The following is a 22,457-nucleotide window of genomic DNA, read 5'->3' as shown; positions in this document are numbered from 1 at the left end:
TACCCTGCTCAGCACAACCCATTCCATTTAAAGTCTTTGACGGAGGTGGGAGAGAGAAAAGAGAAGGCAGAGAGGAGGGGAGGGGGAGCTATGGAGCAAGAGGAAAGCAAAAGGGAAAATAAATTAATGTTTTGATGCAGAAAATGTTTGAAGCAGCTGTATTCAAAGGACAACAAAGAAAGACTGTGACTGTTCATCAGTCAGTACATCTAAAGTTTGCAGGAAGAAAGAAAGGGAGATCAGACATCCAGCATTTATATATGACTGTTACCTTGTAGACAGCTCCTTTTCTACTTTGTCATATGCAAAATACACAGTTTATTGTTTTTTTTTGAGTGATTCCTTAAATGTGTATGTTTCAGTTGCATTTATTCACGAGCAGCCACTGTTTTTGATTTGCTGTATGAACTAGATTGATATTTGTTATCCATCATTCGTCCTGTGTGTGTTACAGGAGACCGACTCGTTCAAGTCCACCAACAAGATCTGCCGCCGGCTGATTTACCACCTGACCCCTCACTCCAAGTGGACGAGACAGAGCGTGCCCAAGAGGAAGTCTCAGGCCTGGTGAGTATGTCCTCTTTGCTGCTGCCTAACGTCATCCCTGCCACAGTAAACACATATTCACGTTAAGCATCAGTGCAACTCATGAATCTCTGTAGAGCCTCTCTGAAATACTAGTTGACATAGAGGATGTTTGAGTCTTCTTTGAATTTCTGGGAAGATTTCCCTTATCCCTATTATATCAGTATTACAAGGTTATATCTGTGGTAATGTGTTAATTAGGGTTGAAGGGTTTCTTAATTTTAAAATGATTGCTTACTGGGAATATATCACTCTTTGTGCAGGATTCCCGGGATTGCTCGGCACAAGTGAAAAACTATTTTAAAAAATAGAACTGTGGATAACTCCTCATAAAATGCAGTTTATTCTCATCTTCATTATTGTTTGGTTATGTGGTAATATGTTTTGGTAGAACAACAATTCATCTTTAATTACTGTATATTTGAGGTGGAAAACAACACAATGCCAACCATGCAGAATATTTGATCCTCTGTTTTTCAGCATGTCATCACTTTTATGTCTGACCATCTTGCTGAACTGGGTCTATTACTGTTGCAGTGGCAGCAGTTAAAGTTGGAGGTCTGCATATCTAATTAAGTCACAGTTTTTGCACTCAACTTTGATTTAATCTAAAAACATATTTTGCCACACAGCTGAAATGTAAACTACCAGCTTGAATTGGAAGAAAATACTGCAGATGAAAAGTTGATCCAGTTATATTTCTGTAATAACGTTGATTTAAGGTCAGACTATATCTATGACAGTTGCTTAGGGGCATTAATGAGGTCGGGAGAGGGCATCATTGCTTTAATATACATTACTCTTCAGTATCTGCACACACAGGGCACACGTATGCTAAACCTTCCATGATTTGGTATTTGTGCTGGGAAACAGAAGCAGATTTTAGTGAGAATTCCCAGGAAATACCAGGTTGTCACATTATTGTTCTGAAACAAATTTAGGCACATCTTCTTTTGTTTTTATTTGTTACTTAAAGAGGAAAGAAATCTAGCCACGCCCGAAATAAAATCCTGACAATAAAAAAATAAAACAATTAACGTGGAATTGATTTGTGATGTATTATAGATGTGCTTTTACATTTTTTGCATTAATAGATTTATTTTTATTTGTGCATTTCTTTTTTTTTTTTTTTTTTATTAATCTAGAAATGTTACTTTTTCACCTATTAATTTAACAAGTCCTCCAAATCATATGACCACATAGGTTGGTTGTTCCTACCTTCTATTTCGACCCATAGGAGCGTTTCATTAATTAAAGTCCTAGCGATGGCATGAAATACGACTCAAATGAGCTTTTTCCGTTTGCGGTTTTAAACAAATCGTTAATGTTGTGAAAAGTTTAGGAACAAAAACTACTTGGTTAGGTTTAGAAAAAGTAAATAACATTACATGACATAATTACGCATGTGACAGAGAACGTGACGTAGTTCTGCTTACATAAAGTTAAAATTACTCGCCGTTTACTTTTATTTTCAAATGGGACACGAACATTAGTCTCCTGTGTGAAATTCTGTCCACCACCCCTCCCACACACCCTTCAAGATCTATTGTGCAACTATTTTATATCATTAAACGCCTGTGAAATTCCAGCCATTGCTCAAATGAGTTGATACAAAGCTCCACAAAACTCTCTCTGTATTTTTCAACATGGCTATGTTTAGAAAATGGTGTAGTCTGGCGACTTTCGCACGCAGAAGCTCAAGTGAAGATAATTACCTCTTGTTGTCATGGTTTTGATTTTGCAGTCCTCCTGTTTGCTTTATTATGCCTGTGTCTAACGCTGCTGTCATTTCAAACCCTGCCACTTCCATCTGCCTGCCCTTCCATCACTTGATTCACTTCACCTGCTCATCCTTCCCCCTCAGCTGTTCCCCATTCACTCCTTAGCTCCCTAGTAGTATATCAACAAGTCATTTCTACTAGCCCTCTGCCAGATTGTCTCAGTGCTTTTGTCCTAGCTTTCCAGCGTCTTGTTTGTTGATCTGTAACTAGTTTTTCACCCTGTTTATGCTTTTCGCACTTCGCCTCAGCCTTACCCTTTTTGTACTTTTGCCTGCCTGCAGTTTTGCATCAAGTTAAAGACATTTTGCTTCTACCTTTTTGCCTCATGAGTTGTGCTTTTGGATTCCTTTGTCTCAGATCCCTGACATCTTGTGAAGAGTGATTTTGATCTTCCGTGTCCCCCTTGGCTAAGTAACAACTGTGTGGAGGAGGGGTGGGGGTGGTGTGCGATCACCAAGGCTTGTGTCATGTGGGGTCCGTTCCAGGAAGGAGGTTTAACAAACTCTTAGTCTAACCCTGATGTCTGAGTTGATTTACCCTGAGATGGGAAACTCTGAGTTTTCGGTTCCAGAACAGCTGATTTGAGTTGGTTCAGTCTACTCAGAGTAGGTTCACTCAGAGTTAAGCGCGTACACCACCACAATAAAAAGGCAGCATGAATGGAGCCATGATACTACGATTCACCATGGTAACCACCACAAACAAACGGGTCAGTGGAAATACTCATGCGCACAAACAGCAAGTTTGAACATGTATTGTGTTAAAAAAGCAACACAGCGGCTGCTGCAAAAGAGAGAGAATTTGCATGGGAGAAAATTGCTGCTAGAGTAAATGCGTATATTCCAATATAGTGTATATCCTATTTAATCATAAGTATAGCCTAATATTACTGGTCAAATGGTATTGAACCTATAATCTATTTCATTTAGGTGCAGGCGAAAAAGTACTAGGCCTACTAATCCCATTCTGAGGCTGCAGCACCATCATTAACAGAATAATAATTCATAATATTTTATTTCAAAGGGTTTACATCATTCACCTGCAATACTGTGGGGCTCCTTTTTAATGGCTCGGTTTAATGGTTTGTTGTGTCCAGGGAACACTACAAAAACGTTTAAAACACGTTTCAGAGGGAGTCACATTCTTCTGACGGCGCTTTGCTATACAGTGTTTACTAAAATGCTCCGCATCACCAATGTTGTAAAGAAAACTGCCGTTTGCCGATGTAGAGCATGTCCACAATGGGTGACGTTACTGATATGAGGACAGATAAGGTTATGTAGGTTACATAACTGATAGACTGGGAAGAAAAACGATACCGCTCAAATAGGTAGTTATCTGGAAATGAAAATGCGTCGGAGCCTCAATATCATCTCCCGACGTATGTTTAACACCCTGCAAAGTAATACAGCTTCTTCATCAACGGGATCGTCGACAAAAGGAAATGTCATGTTCGGAACAAAAACGTTTTATAGTCTGCCTAACATGGTTAATAAACCAGACACTGTTTTTTTATTCATGCCAATAACAAACTGCGCTAAAATGCGCCTGATACAGACTGAATGAATGAGGAAATGAAAGAGCACTGTGTCAGAGGGAGGAGACTGAGAGAAACTCCAGGTTTCTTGAAGAAAACCTGCTCCCGACCAGGTTAGGTTCACAGGCTCAGTTACCATAGTGACTGACTCTGAGGTTAAGTTACCTCTCTTTCTGAAACAGAAAACCCAGAGTTTCCATCATCTCAGGGTTAACAAACTCAGAGTTTTCACTAAACCTGTTTCTGAAACGGACCCGTGGATGCAACGACAGTGCTGTTGTCATTGCTTAGAATTCCTCATGGGGACTTCCTGCTTTGCCCTCGTCATAATTACAGCCTAACAATAAAATATAAATATGGGTCGCAATTACTGCTTGTATAAACAACCTACAGTATAGGGTCGTTTTTAGGGGGAGGATGGTCTCTAATGTAAACTTCTATTTGTTTCTTAATACATCAAGGTTTATCCTCCATACCAAACTGTAGTCAGGTTTTAATTGAAGGTTATCATCCTGTGTTACTGTGTCTTGCTAGGATGATCCGTCCATTTACGCACTAACCTCTCAGCAGCAAATACAGTTTCTCATCTGACTGTGAGAAAAACAGCCTCACACCATCTCAAACACCACCCGTTGAAAAGTGATTTGTTTATGGAGATTTGAATGTTTTTCTACATCTACAAACTTGTCTCCGAGAATGATCTGGCACAAACAAGAAACTAATATTGAAACTAAAATAAGATGCATGACTGAACTGTAGGCCATTAAAGGTCAGACACTGATTGTCAATGCTTGAGTGACATAGAGAAAGACCAACAGAAACGCTAAACAAATAAAAGTGCTCTCTGAGTCAAATTAAGTAACAGGTACATTTGTGGAGATGTTATGAAAGAAGAAGAAAAAACATCTCTAATGATGATCATGAGGCTTCCTTTCCCTGAGCAATTAACCCAGATTGAAAGATTTTTTGACAGCTTGAGTTAACTTCCCGCCCCAGTCTCTTGGTTGCAGTATTTTGAAATAACACTCAACTGAACAACAAGGCAAACTCTCCCAGTGTGCTCATTAGCAAGCTCTGTCTCTCTCCCAGCCTCTACTGCAAGCATCCAGGCAGCAGCCTTTATTGTGGGACTCAAACTAGACTTCCTTTCTCTGTGAATATGACGCTCACTAAGTAATGTCTTTGGATCAAATGAAGCATTAGGACACAGCTTACATGGTTTCAAATGCTTTTCAGTTATTGAATTCTTCATTACTGGGTATCTCTCCTTCTCAGTCTGTCTTGTCCTCCCTCACCTTTCTGCTCTCCCTTTTTTCTCCCCCAACCCCAAGCCCTCCATTTCTCCAATTTTAAAATCCCTTCCTTGCATTGATTTTCCTTCCCTCCTCTTTTCCTGTGGGATTTTTCTCTCCTTGCGAGAGTCCATTTTGTTCAACAGTTGCCACACAGAGCGGTTCTGCAGTTTGAGCTGAGGCTCTGGGGAAACGCTCTGTCAGACGGAGAGAAAAAGGAGGAGGCAGAATCACTGCAAGGTTGCTGATAAGAAGGCGCGTATTTCCCTCTTTCTTCCCGCCTCGCTTCGAATCGATCGTGAATTTGATCTCTTCATATTTAGGAATGCAAAAGCATTATAGTATCTCCAATATTGCATTCTTATTTTCTTCAATCGATATTGAAAAGTCTATTTGATCAATTGAGAAATGTGCTGCAGCCTGCTCTCCAACCAAGGCTCAAATTGAATTATTTTCATGGAATATATGCAATTGGTTGAAAATCTTGAAGAGATAACACATACATCATGATTCAAACTTTATTACTTCAGCCTGCTTTGCTTTTATAAGACCGTAACTGAAAAGCAAGTGTGTCAGACTTTATATATTATCAAGGCAATTTCATTTATTCTCTGCAGCTGCAAGTGCCAGGTTTCTGAGAAGAACAGTATTGCTGAGTCCCCAGAGGAGCTTTTAATGCTATTGTAATTGGTATTGAATTTCAGATTAATCAAGCTCACACTTTTTATGATGCTAAAATTGCCCTTCCAGCACATTTTGAAGAGCTTGGACTCCGATTGCAGATGCTATTTCTTTCATTGCTTGTCTTTACTGCGAGGCAGTAATTGATGCGAGGCTCTTACAGCAGCTATTACAGACATCTTCAATACATTTAAAGAAATTACTGTGGTTCAAGAAGACGATTGAATTATTTTATTCAGAGTTAAGCTTTGTAGAGTGAAGACACTTTAAGTATTGAGGAAAGTCTAAGTGCATCTGGCTTCTTTTTTTGCTTAGAATATACTGCTTAGCAGAATAGCTGACAGGATTTAGTAAGGTGCCAAAATGTAGTCGTGCAGGTCGTGCCGACTGTTGATAAGAGTGAAAGAGACAGCTGTTTGGGGCGGTGTAAACTGCTGTGGGTGAGCTTTGATAGTCTGTCCTGATATTTGACCCAGACCTCACACTGTTCGGACTAAAGTGCCTTTCCTCCCACGCCTCACGCTGCTCATTGCTTTTATTAATCTGCATATAAAGATTGATAGTTGTGGAAACAGCACTATTGGAGTAGTAACAAACAGTATAGTTCCAACTTGATTGTTTGGCATGACTTCCACACGTTCACCTGCCAAAAACTACAAAAAGTCTGCACATTTTAAGAGTTTAGTATAAAACCAACACTTCCCCCAGAAAACAGTCAGAGGCTAAAACAATCACTGCTCTGTTGATCTCACTGTCAATAACATGTTTTAAAAGACATATTTAATATTGCACAATTCAAACATGGTGAAATACAACAGCACTTCTCACCAAGAAGATGAAACACATGACCTAATTTTTCAGTCTTGAGATTTTAACAAAACAATTTCTTTGTGTATCTTGTCTTGTCTTTATCATTTTCATTATGCAAACAATGATAAACAAAACTGTTACAAAACCAGGATTATGAAAAAGTCAATAAGGGATCTGTCTGAGTCTGCTGAATTCCTGCTTGATTTCTCATCTGACCTACTCAAACCCAGTCTCAACATGACAAAGACGCTCCTGCATTCTACCTCTCCTTTCCATCAGCAGTGACAGCACCACATTGACCCCTCCATAGACTGCTAACGGCTTTAGTACACTCCAAACGTGACTGTCGGATTGTCAAAAAGCATCTAAAACCCCCACCGCCTGGCTACTGGCAAGAAAGCCATCACATGGAAATGGCTGCAGCCAAACCCTCCAACAACTGATGACTGCACTGCAGTTGTCAATGAAATAAACTGTATGGAGAAATTGACCTTTACTCATCAAATTCTTTATACAACCATTTCTTTTCATAGAATCTTGTTTCCCCCCTCTTTAGGACAGCGGGCTTATTTGTGCCCATTCGTAACAGCTATAAACACCTTGCCTTAAACACTTCTACGAACTAGTTCGATTGAAGCATACTGTTGTGTGTCAAGAATTCTGATGTGACACCAGACAATGATGCCTATCCTCTGTGTTGCAGCTACAGCCCAAACTTGCAGGTTTGCACTCGATAATAAATGTATAACATCCCAACTTTTTTCACTAGAGATTCTGCTCTTCTCATTGTTCAAGTCTAGAGTTATTCCACCCAGTCTAGGATGATCTGGCTTGCCCTGGAAACGAGCGCTGACAACATGCTTTTGTGGCTCATCCAGAATTTTGCAGTCTGACTTTTCCTCCGCCTCCCAAAATTCTCCTACATCAAATCACCCTCTTGCTACCTCCAGTGGTTTCCTGTGCCTGCTTACCTTTTCAAATTCCATGATGATAAGAAGCAGTATGAGGCTTATACAGTAGCCACAACTCAACACCTACAAGACATTGCCTATCCTGCACACCAACCTGTGACCTGCATCATGATGTTAATCAATTCATCTCTTTCTCCTTTATCACCGGAAAATCCTTTCCAATTTTAATATGATAACCAACTTTTTCCTATCTTTCCTCATAGGCTAAAAACATCTAATTTCTTTAAGTGGTCCCTCATATCTTCCTGCAATAATAAGCCAGTAAAAAGCCGTTCTTGGCTATGAATATATTTGGTTGAGCAGTGAAAGTTTTTTAGACATCTGTATAATAGTCGGGATGCTTATGACTACTTTCTTAACTGCTTTTCAACAACTGTATATTTCTAGTCCAGATCCCGAGACAGCTTTTCACCAGCTAATCACCAGAGAAGTGCTCACTGGTATTCTCTGCCGTTTCTCCCTGCTCAGGCTAATTTGCTCTAATCTTCCAAGAAATCCCCTCTACCTCTCTTCCTCGCTTTTATTCTGAGCCCTTCTCCTTTACATGATCCTTCCAGAGCTACAGCAACATTGTCAAGGCACCTACACCTTCCACCTTTGCGATCCGCAATAGTGTACGTGTTGGTAACCAAATTTAAGCTTACTCTGCAGTCCAATCCTTCAAGACCTTGTCTGCATTGATGTAATTTGAAATCTATCTCAATCGGTCAATCTTTGTGATGTGTGACCATATATTTTTTGCTTAGAGGAAAAGGCCACCGCAATTTCATACATAAATGACTAATTTTAGTGGGAGAAGATGAAAGTGTTACGAATCCTTGGTGAGATATAATTTATAATAATAATGATACATGATATTAAATAGAGGTAAAACCTCTTAAGGTTCTTGACTTGCACAACAAACCAGCAACACTTGAAAAATGGCCATAAGCCACAAAACAAAGATGACAAAGCTGTTGTCTCAACATACTGTATGAAAAAGAGTAGAGAATGTGCTTCTTTTATCATGAGGGAGATATTTCTAGCTGTGTGTCTCTATGGATGGCAGGCTTGACCTGTCGGTTGATCTAGACTGAGATATCTTAACAACAATTGGATGCATTGCCGTGAATCTTTGTACAGACATTCATGGTTTCCAGAGACTTTATCTTACCGACTTTGGTGATCCTCTGACTTTTTCTCTAGTGACATTTGTGGCTCAGAGTGAAATGTCTCAACAACTGTTCAATGGATTGCCATACAATTTGGACATTTATATTCTCCTTTGAATTAATCTTAATAACATTTGGTGTCCAAAATGTTGGGTTAAAGCACTGCTGACAGCCTCACAGAGCCTGTTAAATTTTTATTCAACCAGGAAGCCTCTTGAGATGCATTATCTCCTTCAAAAGAGAAAGCAGGCTCAAATCTGAAAACATGACATATCATGAAAAACAAACATTCCATATCACATTCACACACTGTATAGCACCATAAAATATGACCGGAAAGGAATCAAAGCGTTTGGCTATTTAAAACTGTAGGAAATACCTTGAGCCAGTCTACCACTCAGTATGTTCTTACCTTGGGTGATGCCCCAATAATAATAATAATAATAATAATAATAATAATAATAATAACAATAATAACAATAATAATAATAATAATAATAAGCCTACAATCTGATTAAGCCTTGCTCTCTGCAACACAATTGCTGTTCCGTGTCTGGAAAAATGAACGAGATAATTCTTCCTTAATGCATTTACTGTATATGTGGCATCCGTACACTGAGCCATGTGATATCTGCCTTTGACACATGTATGACCTATTCCTGGAGCCAGGTCACCCCCCTGAGGTGTGCACTGGAAGGCTGAACAGGCTGTGACTCAGCAGACCTGACCTCTGAAGAGCCTACAATGTCAAGGCGCTAAAATCTGACTACACCGGGAAAGAATATTTGAAAAATATGAGTTGTGTTTTTGACTATCACTGATGTCTGGTCTTTGAAAGGTTTTGTTGCCTCTGCTCATATTTCCATTCAGAGATGAAGTATTCCACTTGACTGCACGCTGCTCTCAGTCTGCTCAATCTGCTTGCTAGTTGACCTCCACTTTTAATAGAGACTTAAAGATCCAGCCACCGTCCTTGTCCATGAATAATTGAGGGCTTCCCGCGGTACAGACGGAGATCCTGGAAGATTAGGGGGGAGGAGGAAGAGAGGCTCAGTATCCATCGCTCCAATCTTCAGGGAGCAGGGCCAAAATGAAATGATTAGATGTGTTGATCAGTAAACACGAGGTTGGAGGTGTTTTTAATTTAACAGACATTTTTAAAGTTGAGGCGCGCTGCTTTAAATAACAGCATTTCAAGACTTCTTTGTTTTTTATCCAGGATTGAATCCCTCTTAACCTTGCATTGATTTGATTCTAACTGTAAATCTGAGATAAGGCTGCTGCTGCTCGAGAATAACAGAAACAAGGATTGATGATCTGTGGGTCTCATTTCTTTAAAGCTGATACAAATCACTCCCCAACGATCAAGCCCCTCGGTCTGTGCCCAGAGCCCTGCATTTTAATGCTGATTTCATAACTGTGCCTTGACACTGTATAGCAGACACAGGCGCACTCCTCCATGCTATACACTTATGTAATGCAAACTGTTTTCTGTGTTCTGTCGCAGTATTCTTTTCTCCTAAGCATCCAGTTTGTCACATCGAATCAAATCATGGGTGAATTTATAGCTCAGCCGTGGAATACATTTTGCATTGCACACGCTGCACAGTTGCATTATGGTACATTCTGTAACAAGAGGTTTTATAATCATTGGCTCAAATATGCTTTTATCTTCGGTTGGAAGTCAGATATTTTTAGTAGTAGTAATCCATGTCACATCCATTATTGCTGGTGTAAACTGAGAGTAGCCGAGTGGAAACGTAAGTGAGATTTACAAAAGAAATAAGGACATCTATCCAACAATGGTGCTACGTCTTCAAGGACTTTTTGACTCAGCTGCTTGTAAGTTGGGGATTTGCCCATGTTTTTAATAACGTGTGATAGATTCCCATTAGGTTCTTTTTTTCCTTTCTCGTTTTAAGGGTGCATGTGTTGTTCCCATCACTGCTGTCAGTTCACTCCATGTTGACATCAACATTGCTACTTTCCTCGGAATTTCTAAATTCAAAGTTTCAAAGAACCAAGTGACTGATATGTCAAAACACAGCACAGCCCTGAGCTGCTGCATTGACAACATACAATAGAGGAAGCCTTTATCAGCCCATCCACAAAATGTTTCACTGAAATTTAATCCAAATCCAAATGAGCTGTGAGGCTTTTTTTTCCTTCACAGAAATTGTGTCATTATCTCCATGAAACTGGAGGACACTGGATGGTGTATGCAATCACCACTTTCATTTTTCCCTGTACATTTTCTCCACAACCGTAGTATCAGTGTGACAGTCGCATATTGAGGCAAATTTAACTAAAGTTTTTGCTCAGAGTGACTGTAAAGGATTGTCATTAGCACAGGCCAAACTGTGCCAAGGCACTCACATGTATGTGATGCTAAAACTGAGTTGACTTAAACAAACTGGTTCAGGAAATGTTCAGCACTGTAGCCTGCAGTCACCGGCCTGAAGGCACATTCAGCTAACACAAGCACAGAAATAAATGAGCAGTACTTTACCAGCTCACTTTTCAAGGATGAGTTTTTACATCAGATCCTCGTAGGCTCTCCCACAGCTGAGCCGCGTATGTATTAAACAGATGCCTGGAGGCAAAACAGCTTAGATCGATCCGAGGAATAAACAGGTCAAGACCAAAGCGTTGATGAAGCAGACATTGATCTGACCAATCCCACGGGACCATGGAACAGCATCCACATCCAATGTCAAGTGCTTTTATATTATTCCCCTGAAATAAGTAAAGTGTTTCTCTGCATGCTCAGCGCAAAGTACATTTACATTTTTATTACAGAGTTTGTCCTCCCATCAGGGACACACTGACGTTGAGCTAATCTCTGCACTTTTTAACATAATTATAGACCACAGATTTTGCAAACATTACATTTTACTAAAATATTTATACAAAATATAGTCATATTTTGTCAATTTTCTCATTACTATCAAGCTGGAGTTTATAAGTTGTGAATTATTCACTAATGGTTAATAAATGGTTAATAAATAATCATTATCAATGCTTTAACGAGCGAAGCCATGAATAAGCGCGTACTTTACCTTTATGCTAAGCTAAACTAACCGGCTGCTGGTGCTACCTTTATTTTTAACATCCATCTTCATGCTAAGCTAAGTTAACCACTTGCTGGTGCTAACTTCATAATTTACATACATACAGTGGTATTGATCTTCTTATTGATCTTCTCATCTAACTTTCTTCAAGAACGCAAATAAGAGTATTTCCTGAAATTCTTCAACTTGCTTTTTATTTTAAACTAATTGGTGTATAACTACTGTATAAAGCATTATTTTGTGGCTTATAAAGGCTAATACTGCTATTAGTTACAAGTTACAAACCCTTTATAAAGTGTGTCTTATTAAATGGGAACCAAATCATCTGACTGCAACGCCAGAAGCTCCAGTAAAGTCTCTGTGATCATACAGCAGTGATGAAAAAGGAGTGTGAATGTTCATGCAAAAAAAGAGGTCAAAGAAGTAAATATATTTTACCATACCAGAAAGTCTTAAAACACACAACACCGATTGTTATATTGAATCCCACAGTAAATAAGCATGAGGAAAAAAACATAGCCTCTTAAACTACTCCTGTATCTCAATGTATTACTGATTCATGAGAATAAATGAAGGGGAACATGTATTCTACGGTGGGTGAACAGATTACAAGTTTCTCCTGCCATTTCCTTTTGACTCTTACCCTGGTGGCAGAATATTAAAGGTTTGTGTGATTCTCCCTGTAAAAATGTCACCGCATCTTAACCTAGAAGAATAGTACACGTTGGCTCGACCCAGTGTTGTAGTCGAGTCACCAACTGTCGAGTCTGAGTCGAGTCTCGAGTCCCCAGTATTTGAGTCCAAGTCGAGTCATCAAGGTTGAGTCTGTGTTGAACTCTGTGTGTTCTCCACTCTGGCACCTTCAAAGAGCTAATAAAAGAGGGTCTACATTAAACAAAAATGACACCACTGTCACGATTGCAAATGGAGTTTATTTGCTGACTTTTTTCTAAACAACATTTAGCAATGCTCTTTCCAGCATTGGATGTAAAATCCCTGTAGGCTGTGAGGAAAAAGCGAGAGAAAAAAGAGATCCCAAAGACAATGTAAAGTGAGTTAACAATAAACAGGAAAAGTGTAACAACTTATATCAAATTTTTATAACCTATTTAGTCATGCATTTACGTCAACGTCTGAGTCCTTTTTCATGAATGCTCAAGTCCGATTTTATATATCCTCGAGTCCAAATCCAAGTACAAGTCATCAGTCCGCGAGTACAAGTCAAGTCATGAGTCCAGAGAATTGAGTCTTGAGTCGGACTTGAGACTTGAGTCGGACTCGAGCCCGAGTCCAGGATTCGAGTACTCCATCACTGGCTCAGCCTTTTTTGTGTTAATGCTGATTCGACATTCTGAATCATGATTTTTTTTACCCCTTTTTTGACATACTATGACCATTTTTGACATACTATACTATGACTTATTTTGATATACTATACTATAGTCTATATCCTTGACGTTCCACTTCCAGGATTGCTCCGTTGCCGCCGGAAAATCTTTCTCTCATGGATTTCACTCATTTAGGCCAGATATCTGTTGCCTTGGGCTTCGTTTGTGTTGGCATTTTAAACTTAAGACCTTTTCTCAGATCTCTGCAAAGTAAATCCAAACAGCTAGCTAGAGTCTAGCTAAAAAATAAATTGTTGGACCAATTAAGTAAAATCGGATAATTTCCCACGGCACACAGGACGATCTCTCACAGTGGTTGAAAATCACTGAGCTAGACTATCTCTCCAATCTGAGTTTTCTGTTGCATGACTAAAACAACTTTTAAACGTACATATGTTCCACCAAAACAAGTTCCTTCCGAGCCTATTTTGCAGCGGCAGCGCTGCTTTTCTCCGGTGTGATTGGTTTAAAGAAATGCCAATAAACCATAGCACATTTTCCTCCCATCCCTGAATGCTATGTGGAGTAGCCAGACTCTCCTCCAGCGCACTTTGGAGGAGGGTCTGGCAAAGCGAGACTTACTATACTATGACTTTTTTATGACTTTTTGAAGTTTGTGAGTTCAAATCCTACCTTTGCCATTTGTGATTTTTTGTTTCATAAAGGAGTCTCTTATGGATAAAAGCCTGTGCTTGAACTCATAAAATGCCTCAGAGGAAGAAATCTGTCCGAACATGTTTCTGTCTTCTTTTAGGACAAACATTTTATCAACTCTCCAAACAGGAAGTGACTCATAACTCAGCTGAAACATCTCAGAGGAGTTTGAAATTGCTTATGCAGGCCACGGTGATGTTTTGTAACCTGGTCTCAAGTGATATACGTTAGAGCTGTAATCGGGCCTTAAAAGTTCGGCCTGACAAGGCCCGAGTCCGGCAAGTACATTTTGATTGACAGCTTTTAAAAAGCCCGAACCCATTTACAGTCCGACATTATTCAAATGTACACACGCACACAGCTCTTTTGCCTTTTGTCAAGAATGAGTCATTTCTCATGGTCAAAAGTTTTCCACACCTCAGACTTTGCTTTCTTTGCCGATGCAACCAAATGTAATCGCCAGAGGCTCAGGCCAGCCTCCGTTTCACCTTCTCAGCATCGATTTTCGCGCTAATCGTAACACATCACCTCACCGCTTATTTACTGCGCAACCCGGAGCGCAAGCCCGAGCGCAGCCCGAGTCCGTGTAAAATGATAGAAATTAAGACCGAACTCAACCGAACCCGTCGGGCCCCTGACTTTTTGTTGGCTTTTTTTAACTTACTATACTATGACTTTTTATGACTTTTTTTCGACATACTATACTATGACTTTCTGTTGACTTTTGTCGACATACTATACTATGACTTTATATGACTTTTTTCGACATACTATACAATGCCTTTTTTCTGACTTATTTAGGCATACAATACTATGACTTTTTTCGACATACTATACTATGACTTTTTGTTTACTTTTTTCAACATACTATACTTTGACTTCTTTCGACATACTATACTATGGCCTTTCTATGAAGTCTTTCTACTTTCCATAACTTTTTTCGACATGCTATATATACTATGACTTTTTTCAACATGCAATGCTATGAATTTGTTATCACTTTTTTCAACAAACTATACAATGACTTTTACATGAATTGTTTCGACAAACTATACTATGACATTTTGACATGCTATACTGTGACTTTTCTTTTCCAAAAAAACTTTAAATATTCCACTTTCATTCAATACATTATTGGTATTATTTAACATTTCAATTAAATATATACTAATTAAAACCATTGCCACTTTTCCAACTATTCTCACTACTCCACCTTCTTCTTACGCAGTTATGCCAGCAATCCAGTTTAGCTTTAGCGATTCAGCCTTTCAGCATTCACAAGCATTTTCTGCAGTGAATCATTTTCTAGTTTAAAAAGTTCACCTTTCCAGCCCTCCATCTCTTTCAAGTAGAGAGAGTGTTTGGTTGCATTCAAGCGGAAATTGATTAGCAGAATGGAGAAATAGGGAAGATGCAGACTAACGCTGATGATAACCACTTACATTTTGTAACATCAGGAGAGACAACTAACCTGACACTGAGTGGCACCAGATGTGGGTTAGAAAATAAGTGAATACAGAAATCAATAGACCTGTCATGACCTTGAATGGAGAAGCTTTCGTCTTGTCTGGGGATCTAACAGCACAACAGGATAAAGATGGAAAAATATAATAATGATAATAATAATAATAATAATAATAATAATAGTAGGTCTAAGCCAAATCTTTAGGTCACCTGTTCTCTTTGTGTAATAATGCTTGCATAACCTCAGCCCTGTAATGCACAAGTTATAGACATCATTCTTTTCAGGACAACCTGGGCTATCAGGATGTGTATGCTGCAGGAATGTCACATAATTACATTGTTATATGACTATAAAGACAAAAGAAAAGAATAATGGAAATTTAATCTCACAGAAATGTATTGAAATCACACAGAGAACAATAATGAATTAAACTTTTGGCATTTGGAAATTGTTATCCCAAGTCTTGGCAATCAGGGGAAACAAAAATAAACACAAACGTAAAACTAATTAGATTTTTTTCCCAGAAAAGTCCATATGCTTTCATCCAAAAAGTTAGTTTCGTTAGTTAGAAGACAAGAAATGCATTGGAGATGACACTATTAGAAATCAGTAGGCCAAATCACACTCATTTCTACATCCAGTGGATTTATTGTTCTGTAATTATTGTGTAAAGTCACCGAAAAGTCACTGAAGTTCCAAGCCAGAATACTAAGCTTCTGGAAGGGCTACAACACAGAACAAGGCTTGGTTTAGGCATCACGGATAGGAGATTACATGATTTTTGGATTCATAATTATTTTGTTTTTTTACACACTGTTATTCCATGATGGATTAAAAAGCTTCTGGATGCCATATAATCGCATGGAGGACCTCTTGAAATGGCACAGTTCAGACCTAAGACAGAGCCTTGGGCTACTACACAATTTAGAGGGGCAGTAGATGAGTTGAATTTACCAGAAGTAACTATAAAGGGGCTGTTAGGAGGTAGGAAATTAACCACTCTAAAGTCCTATCATGTTCTTTCAGTCGACAAATGAAGATATTAAGATCTACTGTAAATGCCAAACTTAATTCAAGGAAAGTCAGTGCAGACCGCCAGCAACAGCAGTAAGGAGGAGATCATTGGTAATCATAATCACTAAGTAAGCCTGTCTCAGACATCCTTTTCTAAAATCTTTAACAGAAGATGATGTTTCAAAATTGGTATATACAATATTCTCTATACAATATACTGCTGTATATTTTATGTGGTAAATATTTGTGGGGAATAACTGTGCAGACACAGTTCACACACATTATCCAAAATTAGAGGTGTACATTGTATATTTTAAAATAGATTTTCACTCTTGTTGTGGAAAGAGACCGCTAAGCAGAAGTGTTTTGTGTGCAGTTGTTGCAGTATAGTCCGCTGGGCAGTTGAGACTGTAGTAAGTACATTTCTGTATCAACACTGGCAGCCTGCACGATAGATCAAGCCACTGTAGGTTTGTTACTCAGAATGGATCAATTCACTTAAAATACAGATTGAATGACTGATTCTTAGCAGCATATCTCAAAACACTGTTTCATTAAAACAATTCATTAAAAGACATATTCTCAACTTTTGTTCTGACCTTTGCTGTAAGCTCTGTCTCTTTGCCTGCACTCCATTTCAACATCACAAACCCCAGACGTTTTATTTCCTACCTCTGGGGTTTACATAACTATAGAACAGCAAGGACCCTTGTTTAGTGCGTTAAAGTTAACAACATCCCAGAGGAAAGACAGGCTATAAAAAGTAATTAGACAGTCTGCCTGAACCAGCCAATATTTTTTGTCATACGAGAGTCTGCTCCTATAGGATTCCTGCACTGTTGTATCAGTTGCTCCTGAGGATGTCAATAAATGGACTTCCCTCAGTTGTTTGCTTTTAAATGAGTCCCGATGCAGGGGACGCTCTTGTTTCACATCATGTTTATTTGGGTACACTATCGTTTGAAGTTGTTTGTGTCTGAGCTGGTCCAAGAGTATACGTACCACTGCCTACAAGCATGACAGCCACATCAGATGAAGCAAGATGAGACATTGTGTTGTTTATGTTGTTGGAATTTCATGGTGATGGACCACAGTGTACACTGTGGCTTTAGAAATGCTAGCTGTGCCCCTGGGCCTGCGTCCAGCCGAGCAGCCTGTGGGTGGAACTGTGCCCACGGGGGCCGGGAGGCACAGGATTTAAATGAAGTATGAAGTCGTCTTGACTCTGTCTCATTAACACACACACACACACACACACACACACACACACACACACACACACACACACACACACACACTTTCTCTTCTCTGCACCACCCACTCAGCAACAGTGCCTACCCTGCCTGACTTCAGCTCTGCCTACACAAACATAGGCACACAGGTGAGAGGGGTTCTCCAGCACAGGTAGGAAAACCCTTCTATAAATAAATCCAAGAGAACAAAAGTCGATGCCCACAATCAGTTTCATTACAGTAAAGTGCAGAAGCTGCACAGTGGTACAGCAAACCCTCTATAGTCACACAAGTGGCAGCGTGTGCCAAGAAGCTCCATATGCAGTCAGTCCTTCCTGGCATTTTTTGATGCTACAGTCAAAGTCAATAATGTTTCAGTGCTAAAACAATTAGTCAATGAATACATCAAACACATTGACATAAAATGAATCAACATCAATTAAATAATCAATTAATAATGGAATTTGTCAATCAATTAACGTCAAACACTTGGTGGTTTCAGCTTCTGAGTATGAGGATTTGCTGCTTATCATCATTGTAAATTCAATATCTTTGGGTTTTTGACTGTTGGTCAGATAAAACATGCATTTTGAAGACATCAACCTTGGCTGATGGAAATGGTGATGACATTTCACTATTTTCTGATATTTTAAAGACTAAACCTGTGTTTCCCTGCCATTTTAGCCAGCTCGAGGTGGAAATTACGGTCTGTAAGTCTTGGTCCAGACTGACATGTCTCAAAAACTATTGGATTGATTGTCCTGAAATATTGTAAAAAAAAATATGTATAAAAAAATTAAAAGAATCTTACAAATACTGTACAGTAAAACAGAAAAATGTAAGAGTGGGTATAAGTCCTTCAGCAGATCAAATTTTGAACAAGAAAGACAGAAAAGAAAGAAAATAGGCCAAGAAACAGTAAGGCAAAAAAAGTGAGAGAAAGTGAGCAATAGTGAGGATATGAAGGAGGGGGAGATGAATAATAGCCTACTCCTGGAATCAATAATCTTGCGAATCACAGCCCTGGTGTGCTACAGATATTTTTCTTTCCTTTACCCGAGCAAAAGGGGGAATAGATGTTAAGAGCACAGCCTGGCACTTTTTAAGGCTCCCAGACAGACCAGAGAGTGGAGAGAGATGCAAGGATAATCCTCGCTGTGCCTGAGGAGCCAAGGCAAATAGAACTAAGACAAAGAGAGTATAAACCTCAGGCCAGTTAAACAGAACGTGTTTCTCTTGTTTGGCTGATTTTTTAAACAAAGTCTCCCACGCTTCCATCTCATTGTCATTTGTTTGACAGATGTGTTCCCTCTGAGCCTATGCCAGTAAAATCAAAAGGAGCCTAATGCACTGCAACTCCGTCTTTTACTCACCATGTATGCAGCTCCTTATAGCTCTCTCTACACTCTGGTATAGGGAGAAGATTTTGTTTCAGATTGCAGTGTGCTATCAGAGGCAGTGAAGAATAAATTGATTCAACCTGACAAGTGTGATAGTTATAGTAGCATTTTTCCTTAAGAACAGTCCCTTTCTAGTGTCTCCGTCCATCTGCAGCTATCCTTTTATCCTCCTGTCTGTTCTGCACAAAATCTCAGAAGACATTTATCACATTCTGACACAAATTAAAGGAACAAGGAACATTTTATTTCATTCAGGAAATTGCTCTTTTGCTTTCATGCTGAGAGTTAGATGAGAAAGTAGATACAACTCTTGGGTGTACAAAAAATATAAAGCTAACGCCAGAAGTTAACTTAGCTTAGCATAAAAACTGGAAGTAGGTAGGTTGAAACAGCTAGCTGCTGTCCAGCTCTGTCCAAATGTAACAAAAGTCAGCAACCAACTGTCTCTAAATCACCTCTAATTAACATGGTATATCTTATTTAATCCATACAAAAACTGAAGTGTAAATAAAAAAAATGTTTACAGGGGATATTATACAAATCTTTTTGAGGCCAGTACCTCATTCATATTCAAAGAAAACTCCACCAATTTTACATGTCAAAATCTACATAAACCTTTGGCTTCAAGTGATGTCAGGACTAACACTTGAGAATATTAAAAGAATCTGGATGTATGGAGCTACTAGCATAATACACCTACATATCCAACAGAACTATCAGTGGTCAAGTTGCATTGTGGGTAGGGTAGACACCAGGTTTTAAAAAGGAAGAAGAATGTGTGTGGAAAAAAAGACAATATCTCTGTTTCTGCTGTGTCGATTTTTATCCTTTTTTTTTTAAACTGTCCATTGTGAGTCCGACAATGTTACAGGAGTTGATACTGACTGGCTGCAATATTAGAGAAGGGCATCACACCAGAGTTCTCTTGTCATTTTCAGATGTACTCATCAGCTCAAGTGGCTTATTCATGTGTCACCCACAAGACTTCAGACACATGCATAGACACATGTGACCTGAATTTTCAAAATCCAAAGCAAAAGATGCATCTCTCTCCTGAATCCCTGTGTACAAAATGACACTTGTCCCAGGGTTCAAACCCCAGCTCAAAACAAGGTGACAAATCTGTTACTAATTGGCCCTGACAGAAGGGTTGACTCTGTTTTCCAATCATGTATTCATTTATTTAATGTCTTTGATAGTTGTTTCGTACTTAAAGACTTAGAGAGCTGGCTTAGAGATGGCTTTACAGGACAGAAATAACACCTGAAACTGAAAACAGCTGGTGCTATTCAGTGGATGACATTCAGCCAGCCCAGGAGACAGAATTTGTTGCTTGAGGGACTCAGACCGAGACACATTTAAATGCAAATTCTCTTCTTTATATTATTGATTGCTATACTCTCCACACTCTACTGGTGAATTCTGTTTTCTTTTTTGCGTACTTTGCAGTTTCCCTGTACTACTGACAGCGTGGCACCCCATTACAGAGCCTTTTAAATCAATAACCCCAGTATCATTAATTAGTTAATTAATAGTTTGTCTTTACACACTTTTTGAAAACTAACTGCCCATGCAGAAGAATTAGCATACCTGTAAACTGTCTGCAACAATTGGCCATTTTGTGTCTTAGAGATCCAACGTAAACAAAGAGATATAACTTTTTTTTCCTCCTCTTTCAAACAGCCTGAAGACCACCCTGAAGAAGAAACTGTCTGGTGACGTCGTCAACCTGTCAGGCATCCCACTGTCTGGCCGAGACATCCACCGCGTGGCCTTCTACCTCCAGAGCAGCAGTGATGCAGTGTCGGCTGTGGACCTGAGCTTCACCGAGCTGCAGGATGAGAGCTTACGGCTGCTGCTGCCCTCCCTCGGCTGCCTGCCTAAACTGACCATACTAGCCGTCAATGGCAACCGTCTGACAATGGCCATCCTGAAAGACCTGACAGATGCAGTGAAGGATCCTAAAAAGTTCCCCAGCCTGGCATGGGTCGACCTGGGCAACAATGTGGATGTCTTCACCGTGCCGCAGCCGCTGCTTGTGGCCCTGCGGCGCCGCTTCGGTTTGCGCAGTAGCCTCCCCACCATTTACGAGTACAGGGAAGCGCAGGAATTTAGTGGCTACAACCCAAACATGGAGACGTCTGTGGAGGAGCCCAGTCTGTACGAGGAGGGAGATGGAGAGGAAGATGATAAAGAGGAAGAGGAGGACAGGCTGGAGCTTCAAGCCTGGGGCCTTAGAGAAGAAAACATGTCAAAAAATGTGCCACTGCACTTCTGTGGGAGGTGATCGCCCTGAGCTGCTTTCTTTTAGACTGGCTGCCCTTACATCCTTCAGTATCACCTTGCCCTAAGTCTAGCCTCCTCTGTTAGCAGCTGTCATTGTGGCAGATGCTTACAGTGACCCATGTGTTTCTTAAAATAACTTTAAAATAAGTAACCATGTTGTGTGTCCCTCTGGATGCTCCATCTACTGATACTTAGCAATGTGATGCAGGCAGCTCTGTGTTTGTACAGATGCTAAGAGTTTATTTATGGATTTACAGTAACTGAACATGTTTGCTGTTTTCAAGTGCTTTATGTTTCTAACGTTTTGTTCTCTCCCACCTTGAAGCTTCCCATTATTTGCCACTCCGCTGAAGCAGCTGGGGATTAAGTGCCTTGCACAAGGGCACCTCAACAGTAGCAGTTAAGGAGGGGGGGGGGGGGCGTTACTAATTCATTTTCCCTGAGCACATTACCCAGCTGGTCTCTCAGACAACTTCACACCTGCTGCCACATTTCTGTGAAAAGTCTGAATAAGTAACAAAATATCCAGAAATTCAGAAACTCAACTGCAGTGAGATTATGTTCACATAAAATATGCTTCCAGTTTTTTTTTTCTGTTGGGACACAGTATTACGATAATTCAGGAAATATTTTGAAATAATTGTGACAGTAAGTAATGAAGCACCCATTTTATTTTTTCTTAACTTACTTTTTTTACTTTACTTACAGTAACCCGGCTGAAACTTCAGTAAGTGTTGATGCTGCAGCGGGGTTAGCCTGATACACACATGCAGACATGCAGAAAACACACACAGTGTTTGGACATGAGCTGCAGAATAACTGAATACTGCCTCTATCAGGTCTTGTTCGGCCCCTTTAGTCACAGATGGTGAGCAGAGGATCTATCTTTTTCACAGCAAATAGGACTAGCCCCAGATAATTGTGTCTACTGGTGGTGTATGAACGTTTATATTTATGAATCAGACCATAAGCAACCAGAAAGATGCCCACTCTGCTTTTAAAGGCATACCCACATACAATGAAACGATGAACAAACAGCTCGGCTTTTATCTTTTCTTCTGTGGTGCTACAGCGTGCACATAAATCTTTGTTGTGGCATGAGTAAACTACAACAGTTTCTTTTTGACTAGTCTTTTTTA

The 22,457-nt window shown here is 39.6% G+C and overlaps 1 protein-coding gene across 1 annotated transcript in view; it reads left to right on the top strand.

Annotated features, from left to right (window-relative positions):
* lrrc75bb (leucine rich repeat containing 75Bb) overlaps positions 1-21,429 on the top strand; it is a 30,386-nt gene extending 8,957 nt beyond the window's left edge. The window contains exons 3-4 of the mRNA XM_078271822.1: positions 455-567; positions 20,716-21,429. Of these exons, the coding sequence (XP_078127948.1) occupies positions 455-567; positions 20,716-21,319 (717 nt within the window). The 3' untranslated portion in view covers positions 21,320-21,429. The remainder of the gene's footprint in view (positions 1-454; positions 568-20,715) is intronic.
* The last annotated feature ends 1,028 nt before the right edge of the window (positions 21,430-22,457 follow it).

This window comes from Sander vitreus, chromosome 16 (assembly GCF_031162955.1).
Source record: "Sander vitreus isolate 19-12246 chromosome 16, sanVit1, whole genome shotgun sequence".
In the NCBI taxonomy this organism is placed as follows: domain Eukaryota; kingdom Metazoa; phylum Chordata; class Actinopteri; order Perciformes; family Percidae; genus Sander; species Sander vitreus.
This window is presented reverse-complemented; position numbering and strand designations above follow the sequence as displayed.